Raw genomic sequence first — 13,769 nt, 5'->3', positions numbered from 1 at the left:
ATCCAAGGAATATTTTTAAGATGTGCAATATAAGGATGTATGTTAGACTCAATGGTTGTAATTAACAATCAGCTATGTTTTTAATGATTGTATCTGAAATGTTCTATAATACACGGTGTCTAAAGTTAGAATCCATTAAAAAAAAATCAGAACTAATACGGTACAATAAACTACCAGCCAAAATATTAACCTATGCAGCATGTAAATTTCAAGTGGGTGCATTTCATATTCATAGCAATATTTTTATTGTGACCAGGTATGTTTTAAGAGTTTTACTGCCAGACTGTGGTGGCCCATCCTTTTGATCCTAGCATTCAGAAGGCAGAGACAGGCAGATCTCTGTGTGTTCAATGTCAGCCTGGTCTACAGAATGAGTTCCAGGACAGCCAGGACTACAGAGAAATGCTGTCTCACCTTCCCCCCCAACCCCCTTTTATTTAACTCTCTTATTTTGTGAAACTACTCCCCTTAATTCAGTTTGCTGTTATTAGCTTAATCTATACTCCTAAATGCTTCTCTTAAAGTTTTCTTCTGTTATGCAAACAAATGACAGTCTTGATTTAGCACTCCTATGAAAATAATCTACTAATTTTTAGAATCTGCAAAGAATGGAGATCTCAGTTATTCGAATAGGCATAGTGTATCCAAAAAAGGGTCCTACAGTAGGCAGGAACTAAGAAATCTGTGCCTCTAAATCCTGAAACCCATAAATGTTACTTTACATATCAAAGGGCATTTTCTGATGCAGTTAAAGAGTGCAGACCTGAAAATGAGTTTATTCTGGTGAGCTCTTAAAAACCACTGTGGAAGGCTCTGAAATGCACCGTCCTTGACTTTGAAGAGGTCAAGTTAAGGCGCGGCGACATCTGAATTTTAGCTTCAAGAGACCTGTGTATGAATTGTGGCCTACAAAACCACAAGATAGAGTAGTGCTGCCTCAACACATGAATAGCGTTGTAAACAAAGAAAAGGTTTGTGGAAACTGGTTACAAAAGCAATAGGCAAGAGGCTTACTCCGGCGAAATGAAGTATAATGCGCAGTACACGAACACTGTTCCACATGCAAGAACACATTTGGCTTCATCTACTTTCCTGGAAGATATCAGGCAAGCAGCATCCATTTAGCTCGTGCTCAGAACGCTGTGCCGGAGACTGTAGCAGGCTGCGTGTGGGCTCCTTCCTCAGGGTGGGGAGTACTCACGGCTCGTTTCTGAGGGTGATAAAGGAAACACTCCGAGGAGGGTTAACCGAATCCTACGTTGACCTTATCTGCGCAAGGGCTGCTGGTTGCTCTCCACGAGTTACGACAAACTAGGTAACCCAAGAAAACGCCCTCTTGAAGCTGGCCTCCTGAAGTTCCTAGGCGACAAGGCCAGCAGTCTTCGCAGGGCTCACAGCGTCCTCTACCATCCTAGAGAGTTGTCACTCCTCTCAAGTCGTGAATTCCCTCACCAAAAAGGTTCGACGGCACGGAGCGATACCAATTCTCGCGATATTTGGAACGTCTGCTCCTGTCTGCCTAAAGGCTAACTCATCTTCTCGCGATGTCTGGAGGAAGCTGAGCGAGGGAGAGGGCCGCAGTGCCCGTTCTCGCGGGATTTATAGACCCCGGCGGCGGCCTGTCCGGCGCTGGCGTTTCCCCAGGGTGACGCCGCCCCTGCCCGGCCCCCGCGAGGCCCCACACGGCGCCGGGCCTGTGGCTCGGCGCTCGCCACGCCGCCGAACGCTGAGTGCTGAGCGCAGCGGGGCTGCCGGGCGCCTCCCCCTGGCCTGATGGACGCCTCTGCCCCGCAGCCCTGCGGGGATTCCCGCAAAGGTATGAGCTCCGAGCTCGCGTCTCAGGCAAACACACGCCCCAGGCCACTTCCGGAAGCGGCTTCCGCGTGGTTCTGAGAATGGCAGCGGAGGCTTTAGAGCCCTCTCACCGCGGGAAGTCGTTGTCTTTGGCATTTTTAGGAACCCATACTTGAGGATGTAGTGCTGTGCCTCACAGTTACTTGCTGAGCAGTGGGAACAGATTCCTTATCTGTAAAATGGGGATCTTTAAGTTTCGTGACTGTTAGATATAAGTGACTACATTTCGACCCATAGTGTTCGATAAATGTCAGATATTTTTATTTTGTCTTTGTATGTGCCAGTTATTAGACAGTAGTACGAATTTGTTAAATAGATGAGAGAGACCTATTTGTGTAGATAAAAAAAAATCAGATACTTAGACTAATTAACATAAATATATTTCAACTATTGATGCTCAGTTTCTTCAGTACGTCAAACCATTGGACATGACGTTAGAAAACAGTAGAACTGAATACTCATGAATTGATGGTGTACGTGGGATGTGTACAAGAGAAAATAGAGAAAAAGGATATGGAATAGTACACTTTGTTCATAGATGTCTTAGGCATCCTTCATTTCTATATTCATTGACTGAAAATACCCCCTGGGGGGGGTAGTCTTGAAGAGGAAATTCTGTCCAGTGGAAAAAAACACACAAAAAAACAAGTAAACATATTTAAACACAGTGCAAATGCTATTGTGGTCATAAAATACTGAAAGAATAATGGGTTATCTACTAAATGAGCTAGACTAGAGCTAGAGTTTGGTTATGAGTAATTCAAGATAAAGTGATGGTGGCATGTATTAAGGGAAAAGTCATCAAACTACTTACTACTCATAGGCAAAATCAAATCTGATGCTGCTTTTTTAAAATAAAATTCTATTAGAATACAGCCATGCTCATTCAGTTATTGTCTGCGGCTGCTTTTGCTGTAAAGAGTAAGAGAATGTATAGTCTTTAAATAATAGCAGATAGCTAGTAGGTGACTATAGAAAAAAAGCTTTTAGAATTCAGCTCTTGCTTTCTAGAGATGTTGGCATAGAGAAAAACGCTATTTTTTCATTCATTTTGTTTTGTGTGTTGGTTTGTTTTTTTGAGACAGGGTTTCTCAGTGTAGCCTTGGCTGTTCTGGGACTAGCTCTGTAGACAAGACTAGCCCTTAACTCAGAGAACTCAGAGTTCCTCCTGCCTCTGTTTCCTGTGTGCTTGGATTAAAGATTTGTACCATCACACCCAGCTGTTTTTGAAGTAAAACCTGAAACCAGACTGTGGTGTATTGCATGTCGGAGTAATATAAAAAGAGGTATAGGGGCTAATGGTTTTTACCTTGAAAAGTTGTCTGTAAATGATGCCAGTTAATAAGACGCAGGGCAATTACTAACTACCATTGTGACGTTGTTCTTTATTTTATGCCAGTTGTGTGGTACAATGTATGATGAATAATTGATGTTTAAACATGTATGTTTAGTGTGAAATTGAGGACTTAGGACTTTGAAATGAGAGGATTATTTTGTAGGTAGGGAGATGCATCATTTAAAACATAAATAATATGTTAAGAATTAATGTAGTGTATCATTAGCTTGGGCTCGGTTAGCACTGTCCCAGAAAGAAGGCACTCTGACCTGCATATCCTTTTACCTGTAGAGTAGAGTAGGGTGTTAATTTCATAATAGTGTAACAGTTCTCAGTTTGGATCTACAAGAATAGAGTGGGAGAACATGTTTTTCCATGCATACTTAGGATAACTATTGTAAAACCACCTTACCAAATTTGTGGGAATAATGCTTTTTGAGGAACAGTGGATAGACTGTCACAGTGAGCCATTCTTGCTCAAGGCGGCAAATACCTGTCATTATAACCATAAATGTTATGAAGCTCTAACTGGAGCTTCTCAGGAAGATCCCAGGAAATCATGAATGTTCTTGTGGTATCATTGTTGAATGTGTAAGAGAAATAATTTCCAATATCTGTACAGATAGAGCCATATATTTCTTGGATCCTTGCAATGAGGAATTCCATTTGAAGAAATTATTTTTACTTAGTGTCATCTACTTAGTACCCTTTAAAGTACTTAACAGCATATTTTATATTCATGGTGCTATATCTTCAGGATAGAAAATAAAACAGAAGGCTGAACAGTTAATACATAGTAAGTTCATGTGTAGAGAAGATCAATCTTTAGTAAATGAGAGGCTCTTAAAGGATCTTTTACTTCCTCTCTCTCTTTTTTTAAAGATTTATTTCATTTTATGAGTGTGAGTGTTTTGGGTATGACATGTATATTTGTGCCCCAGGAAATCAGAAGAGGGTGGTGGCTAGAACTTGAATATGGGTAGTTGTGAGTCACTGTGTGAATATTGGGAATTGAACCCTGGTCTTCTGCAAGAACTTCAAATATTCTTAACTTCAGAGTCATGTCTCTGGCTCCTAGAACTCAAAACCCAAAAGGAATAAGCCATGACAGTTGTGACATCATTGTAGTTAAATAAAAGCTCCCTTTGGCTAGTTGTATACCTATGTCCAGAGAAGGAGGGAGTAATATAAAAAGCACATCCCACAAAGAGTTGCTGTCCTGAAGATTCTAGCTTACTCTTTATTTGTTTTACTGTATCATAAAAAGGAGAATGTATAATGTTCATGACTCACCAAGAATATTTAAATCAGTGGATCTCAGCTATGGTTGTATGTCAGATCTAACAACAGCCAGGCAAATAATGAAAATAAATGTTCATGGCTCATATCCATTAATTGAAGTCATCAAAGGTAATATCTTGGCAATATAGTCTTAAACCTGGCAATTATATTTTTAATGACATATAGCCAGGATAAGAGCTATAGAAAATAGATTATTCTAGTGATTATAGAAAAAAAAGATAATATATTTTAGGAAAAAAAATCTATGAAAATAAATATAACTTATTTGTTTCAGTTACTTTGAAAATATGTTAAAATTGCTTTTCTCAGTAGGTAAATGAGGTGTGACTTCTTTTTGAAAGTTTAATTTTCTTCCTTATTGTAGACAGATGGTGTCCAGGAGAAAGATGTCTTGCTCCTTCTTTGGATAATAAAAAGCTTTGTGAAGCAAGCATAAAGTCTATCACTGTGGATGAAAATGGGAAGCCATTTGCAGTTGTCCTGTATTCAGATTTTCAAGAAAAGAAAATGCCTCTTCCAAGACTTCAAGAAGTAAAACCAACTAAAGATTGCTCCAGAAGTTTTATATTTGATGATGAAGATTTAGAAAAACCTTATTTCCCAGATCAAAAAATTCCATCCTTGACTACTGCTTTTGAATTATCTGACGATGGAGACTCCATTCCTTATACTATTAATAGGTACTTGCGAGACTACCAAAGAGAGGGAGCTCAGTTTCTCTACAGACACTACATCCAGGGAAGAGGGTGTATTCTTGGTGATGACATGGGACTTGGAAAAACAGTACAGGTATTTATGTTACTTAACTTATTGTTAAAAATCAGCTCATGTGTATGAGTGACGACGCTATGCAGATCTCTATTTGTAATACTGCCTGTTACTAGAGGTTTTGTTTGTCTCCAGCTACATGATAAAGTTTTAGAATTGAGGAAAATGACTCAGTGTCTCATCATTTTATCCTCAGTACTTCATTAGTATTTGGAGAATAATATTTTTTCTTCATTTTTATTCTTAGAGAAAATACTGTAGATGATGTAAAAAGTTAATTAACTTCCAGAGCCCCAAGCCCTTTAAAACAGAAGCAAAATAGCCTTTGCATTTTAAAGACAAATTGTGGTTTGGGTTTGGTGTGTAATTCATATTGTAGGACTAGAGATTTGTAACAAGAAGTGAGCTAGATCTCCATTCAAACAGCACTTAATTTAAAATTTAAAAAATATATATATATTTTGATAATATTCTTTCCTCTCTGCCGACTCCTCTCAAATCTTCTCCCTTTTCCAATGTAATCTTCTTTTTCTCTTAAAAAAGAAAGAAAGAAAGAAGAAACCAAGGAACCAACCAACCAACCAACAATAATACACACACTCAAAAGAAAAACAGAAAACCCATGGAATCCATTTTGTGTTAGTCAACGACTCCTGCGCATAATGCCTGCCCTGGAGTGTGGTTGGTACATCCATGTCACTCCGTTGAAGGAAATAGATTTTCCCTCTTTGACCAGCTATCAGTTGTAAAGAGTTTCTTGTTTAGGAGTGGGACTTTGTGCCCACTTCCTAGTCTCCATTCTGGGATGTTGCCTGGTTTGAACTTGTGCAGGTCTTGTTCATGCTGGCACAGTTTCTGAGTTCATGTGTACATTAGCCCTGTTATATCTAGAAAACACTATTTCCTTGGAGTTGTCCGTAACCTCTGACCCTTACAATCTTTCCATTTCCTCTTCTGTATCTATCTGTGAGCCTTGAGGGGTGGGGTGTGATGAAGACATCCCATTTGTTGCTGTGCTCTCTGATTTTGCACTAGCACTTATTTGAAGCAAGCAAAACAAACATCATTTAAAGTGTGATTCTGAAGCACTCTCTGTTTCTTTTTATGTCCTGTGAGTAGAAAAAAAAAGTGTTTTTTTTTTTTTTTATTAAATGAGAAATACTTTTTGGGGGGTTAGGGGAGAGGCTAAGCCTTTGGGTGAATGTTTGATGTGCTGCTTCCCAGCCTCATTCTATATCAAGAGATGATTGCATGTAAGGAAAGATGGCCTATAAAAATGTTTGCTTGCAGACTTTAGAAAGGAATGTCAGTGAAAACAAAGGTTTCCTAGACTGGTATTTTATTTTTGAAATGCTGGTTCTAGATGTGACAGACTTAAGTTTTTATTTTTACTTTTTTCTGTAAGCACCTTTGTAAATATTTCACAGTAAAGCACATTCTCATTATTTGCATTGAAATTAGTTTCAAAAACTTTCTCTCTCTGTGTGTGTTTTCCACAGGGTTTCTCTGTGTAGCCCTGGCTCTCCTAGACTTGATTTGTAGACCTCAAACTCAGAGAGATCTTCCTGCATCTGCCTCACACGTGCTGCGATGAAAGGCCTGTGCTGACAAGCCCGGCTACAGTCTTATCTGTTAATCTTTTTTTTTTTTTGTAGTTTTGAAGACAAGTTGTCAAAATTTAAAGGAATACATGTAATGTACATATACACGTTTATACATGTTAGTGTACATGAGTGTGGGGGTGGGCTTGTCTTTTGAAACAGTTTTATACACTAACATTTTCACACTTCTTAAGTATAGAGCTAAATAGGTTTTGACATGTGTATCTGTATAACCAATATGCTAATTAAGGTAAAGAGTTTTTGTTTGTTTTTAAATGCTGTGGCTCTGTAGTGTTTTTAAAAATAATTTTTATTTTATGTGCCTTGATGTTTTGCCTAGAACTGGAGTTACAGATTGTGAACTACCATATAGGTTCTGGGAATTGAACCCAGATCCTCTGGAAGAGCAGTCAGTGCTTTTAACCACTGAGCCATTTCTCTAGCCCCAAGAGTGGGTTGTTGTTGTTGTTGTTGTTTTTTTTTTTGGACCTGGGAAAGTTTCCTCATGTCTCTTTCCAAGTAATACATTGTTGGCGTTAGTTTTTTAAAACTCTTTTATTTCCGTTTCTTATATCTTTTTCTCCCTACTCCAGTCCAGTCCCTTCCAACACCCCAACACTAGGTAGGAGAGAGAAGGCTTAGTGGGAGAAGGGCTGCCGTTCTTTCTTAGCTGCTTCCTGCTGGTCAGGATCATCGGGTTCCTTGGAGCCAGTCCAATCCTTGTTTCAAGGATATTTCTATCTTCTTATTTCACAGTTGCATCATCAGGAGCAGCAAGTTGGAAGCAGGAGTAGTCTTGTTCTTTCTTTTCTCCACACTCTTTGGCCTCCAGCATTTATTCTCTCTCCAGAGTCCTCAGACTTAAACTGTCTGCAACTGGCAAAGAGCTCCTTTTAGAGCCTGCATGAAGCAAATAGTCTGCTGCTGTAGACCATCTGAATCAGTCCCACATCCCACACCTGGGACCAAAACAAAAAGATACTTATATCCACAATAATATATTGTTACTTGAACTTTTAATTATAAATTGTCTATGATTCATATTATATTCTAAGAACTAGTCAGAAGTCAGTTATATTTAAACTTAGTTATATATTTTTTTAATTGCAAACATAAATAACTTTAAGTCTAACTGACTTAAATACTTATAAATTGTGGGCATGCACTGAACACCTGTAGGTAAAATTAAAAAAAATTTAAGTTGCTCTAGGTTTGAGTTGTTTATATGCCTCCTTTGCTTCCACTAATCCCATTCATCTCTGGCTTCGTGTGTCTGTGTCTGTGTGTGTGTGTGTGTGTGTGTGTGTGTGTGCGTGTGCGTGCGCGCGCTGTTTCTGTGTACACATGTACAAGTCCACATGAAGGTCAGGCAACTTTCTGGAGCTCTTTTCCACCCTGTGGGCATCACATCTAACTTAGGAAGTCTGTCTTGGTGGCAAGCTTTTCACCTATTGAGTCATCTTGCTGGTCCAGTCTTTGCTTTTTATTTAGAGTATTTAGTCTCTTTTATCTACAGTGTGCTTTCTAAAGCTATTTGGCTATTATTTTACTATTTAATTTTTACTTGTATGCCTTTTCCTTTTTTGTGCCATCTTTTGACCTTAGGAGCTGTAACTGCCCTAATCCTGACTTAGATAAAATATTTATAGCCTAAATTCTTGTCATTTGATGCTAACAAAAGCTGTCGTTTTTTTTAAAGATTTATTTATTTACTTATTATTTATACAGCATTCTGCCTGCATGTGTGTCTGTGTACCAGATCTCACTATAGATGGTTGTGAACCACCATGTGGTTGCTGGGAATTGAACTCAGGATCTTTGGAAGAACAGCTAGTTTTCTTAACCTGTGTGCTATCTCTCCAGCCCCATTTGTAGATTTTTTTAATAGTGTCAGTATACCTTTGCTTTGTCTGCCTGTTTGCCATGTGTCTTGCTCTTACTTTTTGCTTGTGCTACTACTCTTTTGCATAGAATCATTTACTTGTGCTTATGTTTTTTTTCACTTAAAATGTTTTCATATCATATTAATATTTTTATATTTTATGCATTAAAAGAGCATGGCTCTTTTGTGATGAATTGGCTGGCTGTAGTTGTCTAAAAATATCTTCACTTTACATTTTTGAATATTGTTCCTGAGTATAAACATCTAGATTATGTTGTTCTCCTTATTACTTTGAAAGTATTCTATTGTATGTGTCTTTATTGTTTTTAACTACTTTGTACTTAATCATTGCTGTTTTGTGGTAACCTGGTCTTGTTTTCTCTAGCCTCTTTTAAATAATTTTGTGTCTCAGTTTTATTCTATGAAGTACTTACTTGTGAGTTTTCATTAATTTTAAAAAATTTTTGTGGTGGCAGATAACTAATATTCATAACTACTGAGTCTATGGTTTAAAGTTTTTTTTTAAATGATCAACTTTTTTTCAAATAAATCTGATTATAATTCCTTTTCTATAATTTGGGATTTAAATCATAGATATCTATGTAGTGAAAAATGCTTTTCTCATAAGGTGTACACTGATAAGCAAATTATAGTCACACCTGTAATTTTAGCACTTAGGAAATTTGAAGCAGGAGTACTACAAGTTTGAGGCTACTTTGATTGAATTACCAAGTAAATTCTTTGCTGTACTGGGCTAGAATGAGGCCTTTTGTCAGCCCTGTTCTTTGGCCCCCAAATACACATCCTTTGTTTTTCTAATTCTCTTATAATTTTTCTTTAGATTTCAATATTTCTATTATAATTTATGCTTTAAAATAATGAGTTTTTTTTTCACCTCATACACTTTCATACCAAATCTTTCAAATAATCCTGCTGATATTTTTTTTATTTTTACAGATAACTATTTAGGGAGTTTAATTACCTTGCTGAAGTTCACATAGTTGCTAGACAACCAGAGCTAACATTTGAATCAGCAAGTATTTAATTGATTAAATGTTCCTTGCTGTTGATTGTGTGATTTCTTATTTTTTTGTCCTTCTCATTTAAATTTTGGAGAATAGCTGCTATTTAAAATAGTATGTTTTAATGAGTTGTACTAGCTGATCTTAAATTAACATTCAGTCATCCATTAGATAAACAAAGGCACAAATTTATGAAGCAAATACTTCTTCCTTGAAGGAATTTATTTTCTACCAGAAAAGAAAAATGTATAGTTTATTCTAGAGACTTAAAAGATAGTTTCCATGGATAGAAACAAATACTAAGGTAATATCTCAGATGATGGAATAAAGAAGGAATTCATCTTCATTGGGCAGAGTTGTTCTGAGATTAGATGGCACTGTAGAGTTTATGTGTTGCTTGTTAAAGAAAGTACCAATGTTTTTGTCTGTAGTGTGTTAGGTTGTCACATGTACAATAAAGTTATACATAATGATCAAAAAAGTCTTTTTTTCTTCCAGGTTATTTCATTTCTGGCAGCAGTTTTGCATAAAAAGGGAACTCGTGAAGATATTGAAAATAATATGCCAGAGTTTTTACTAAAAAGTATGAAAAAGGAACTCTCTTCTACAGCCAAAAAGGTAAAATCTCTAGAAGTGTTCTGCTCATAAAGTTGAGATTGCAAATACAGAAGCATTTAAACAAACCAGTGTATTTTACATTTTTTAAAGATTTATTTATTTATTGTATGTGTATGAACATATACTTTGTTTTCATGCACACCAGAAGAGGGAATCAGATTCCATTACAGATGGTTGTGAGCTACCATGTGGTTGTTGGGAATTGAACTCAGGACCTCTGGAACAGCACTTAGTGCTCTTAACCGCTGAGCCATCTCTCCAGCCTGTGTATTTTACATTTTAATAAAAGATTTTAGACAGAAAAATATTTCTTTTATAAGACTACTTTTGAAGGGTGCCAATTTCATCTCTAGTTCAAGTTATTTCTCAAGAAGGGTAAGATCAATTTCAGCTTATACTTGTTTGGGCATTTCAGTCTATTGACTGTATTTCTGTGATTTATTTCTTAAATTTGTATGGATATGTATGTTACATAGTTCTTTTTAATTTGTTTTTAATTTATATAAAAACAAAAAGAGGCAATACAGATATGGGTAGCAAAGGTGTGCCATTTGTTAGTTATTATTTAAAGAAATATGAGGCTGGGGTCAACAGATCTTCTATGCCAGAGGTTTATTAAGTGGGTATGGAGGGAGTGGGGGAAACAGGACATGGTGGGGAGAGAGAAAGAAAGGGAAAGGGGGAGCGCAGAGAGAGAGAGATAGAGAGAGAGAGAAAGAGGAGAGTAAGAGAGAGAGACCACATGTCGGGGTTGGCCCTCTAAGGGGCAAGGTAACCACGCCTTCCAGGTGTGGCCACCTAGCAGGCAACACATGATGACATCATAAGTTGCTGGGTAACCCAGGAGCAGATTGTGTTCCAAAATACTAACACCATTGATATTTAGGATGGTCATACAAGAAAGTTAAAAACACCAGGTGTGTACTTGTCTCTGCTTCTATGCTTATGACAATGAATGGTACTCATAAATGTTCTTATAAATAAATACAGTTTGTTTTTATAAAAACAAGAGACTTTTTCCATCTAAGTAACAAATTGGGCCTGACTCTGCTGAGGTCAGACAAGTTTAGACATGTTCTAGGTGGACTGGTTATAGATAAAATAAGAGATTTGTAAAAACCAATGAAGTCATTATAGGGTGTTAGGATTTTGTTCTTTTCATGTGTAAATGCTTGTATGTGTACATATTTATACAGAAGTACATGCACAAGTGTGTCTAGGATAAGGGTCAGATGTTGATGTCTGGTGTCTTCTCTCTTCACCATAGTTTTCGGGTCAGGGTCCCGAGCTGAAGCTGGAGCTTGCTGATCTAGCTAGACTGGCTAGCCAGCAAGCCCGAGGAATCCTCTTGTTTTTACCTGCTCAGTGCTGGCATTACAGGTTCTCTGCCACCCAGCTTTTTAAAAACATGGATGCAAGGATTGAACTCAGGTCCTTGAGCTTGCATAGCAAGTACTTTACCAACTGTGTTCTTGCCCCAGTCTTCTCATGTGCTTTTATGTTGTCCTCAGGATCTTTGAAGTTGAATGGGAATAAATGGAGTGATTTGATGAAAATATTTATTATTTTATTAATGGGGGTGAACTATATTCCTCAAGTTCTAAGATCGAGTTTCTTTTATGTAATTCACAGGATTGCTGAGAAGTACAAGTTTACTTCACTGGTCTCAGAAGGGTCATTTTTATGTAAAAATTTGAGAAGTACAGGTTTATGGTATTTTTGTTACTACTTTAAATTATCTTACTATTTTAACAGCATTCATGCATAGTGAGTGTTAGAGTCAGTTGGATCCTAGAATGGTGATCCTTAGTATATTTAAATATTGCAAAGATTTAAGCCTTACTTTTAGCTCTGGGTTCAGTTCTGTGGTGCTGAATGGCTCTACAGAATTTACATATGCCATTAAATGCCACTTACAACAATTAGACTGGGAAGAGAAAAGGGGAAGAAAAGTAGTGTGTTTTAAAATGTAAATACATTTTAAAAGTGTTTGAGTAAGAATAAGAATGGGAAGAAAGAAATGTATTCACTGTGGTATGATACAGTTGCTACCTCAGCTGACACTGGTGATTTCATTTATTCTTCCCTTCCTTTTTTTAATGTGTATGTGCATATGTACTTAAATACTTTGCCATAGTATATATTACTTTTATTAGATCTTCTTTAGCTGAAATTCATTAATTTGTGTTGTCTTATATTCTGATTATTTTCATTAATGTGCAAATGTTCCTTTGAGTACTACTTTTAGTCTATTCCAGTTTTGATTAGTAGTACTTCCATTATTATTTTCTAAATTGTCTTCAGCTCCAATTTTGTTCTTTTTACTAAACTAAATACTATTTAAAGAGAAATCTTAAAATTTCCAGATGAATGTAAGTACTTGGTACAGAGTGACAGAAGGATTCAGCTTTGTGTGCATTCTTATAGGGTATTATAACTGTAATGTTTTCTATGTAAAGTACCGTTAATGTTTTGATGTTGTAACTTGTGTAGTCTCCTGTTTGGAAATATCTGCTTGTTTCTTGTATTCTCTGTTACTGTGGCCACATAGGTCTGTATTTTCTATTTAACCAAGCTTGATGGCCTTATTAAAAGCCATAATCCTATAGTTAAGGCAAGTTAGAAAGGGATCCTCTTGCCTGCTGAGTGTAAGGAAGTCCAGCACAATTAGCAGATTTACTGAGAGGATTGCGTGTATATAAATGATAGAGATGTTTCAAATAAGAATACTGAGGTAATGAACTTTGCATAAGTCCTAAACACATATGACCTTGAGTTTTAGCCTTACTCTTTCCATAGCTGTAAACCTGCAGTTTTTTGAGATGCTCACTAAACTATATAAACTTTGTTTACAGGAAGAACCTATGTATTCACTACCTTGTGGCCCAATATAATAAGGATTCTCTCAACATTTGTCACCTGTAAACCTGTCCAGTGTATCTCAGGAATACCCTATTATCTCGTTCACTGAAAATCGGTATTGGGAGGAGGGTGTTAGAAATTATTTAATAGAGAAACTTCATGTCCACCAAAGTTATTTGTATGGCTAATGCTAAACTTAAACTCAGCTGTCTTGAGCAGCTCATGTCCATATGTGAAATGCACTGTCCTTTTCCTAAGTTTTTTTTCTTTATGTTAAATCCATGCTTGAATCTAAACTAAAATCTTAATAAGCTCCAACTCTGCTTCAAACTTTCTCATCCTGAAACTTTTTTTCAGTATAGTCAAGAATCCTGATTTCTCTTGAGTGACAGTCTCTAAAAAGAACTCAGGCTTGGACAGGTGGCAGGTATGTCTCTTGCTTCTGATAGGATTTTCTTGTTTATTTGAGCAATTGAGTTCAGAGAAATCTGTATTAACTTTTCTGTTATGACCAAGTTTGTTCA

General features: G+C 36.9%; 1 protein-coding gene across 1 annotated transcript in view; it reads left to right on the top strand.

Moving 5' to 3' along the window:
- The first annotated feature begins 1,737 nt into the window (after positions 1–1,737).
- The window catches only part of Ercc6l2 (ERCC excision repair 6 like 2), a 90,672-nt gene continuing 78,640 nt past the window's right edge, over positions 1,738–13,769 (top strand). The window contains exons 1-3 of the mRNA XM_055598034.1: positions 1,738–1,816; positions 4,857–5,281; positions 10,264–10,383. Coding sequence (XP_055454009.1) covers positions 1,774–1,816; positions 4,857–5,281; positions 10,264–10,383 — 588 coding nt within the window. The 5' untranslated portion in view covers positions 1,738–1,773. The remainder of the gene's footprint in view (positions 1,817–4,856; positions 5,282–10,263; positions 10,384–13,769) is intronic.

The sequence above is a fragment of the Psammomys obesus genome, unplaced genomic scaffold (assembly GCF_907164565.1).
Source record: "Psammomys obesus unplaced genomic scaffold, mPsaObe1.curated_primary_1811, whole genome shotgun sequence".
NCBI lineage: Eukaryota > Metazoa > Chordata > Mammalia > Rodentia > Muridae > Psammomys > Psammomys obesus.
This window is presented reverse-complemented; position numbering and strand designations above follow the sequence as displayed.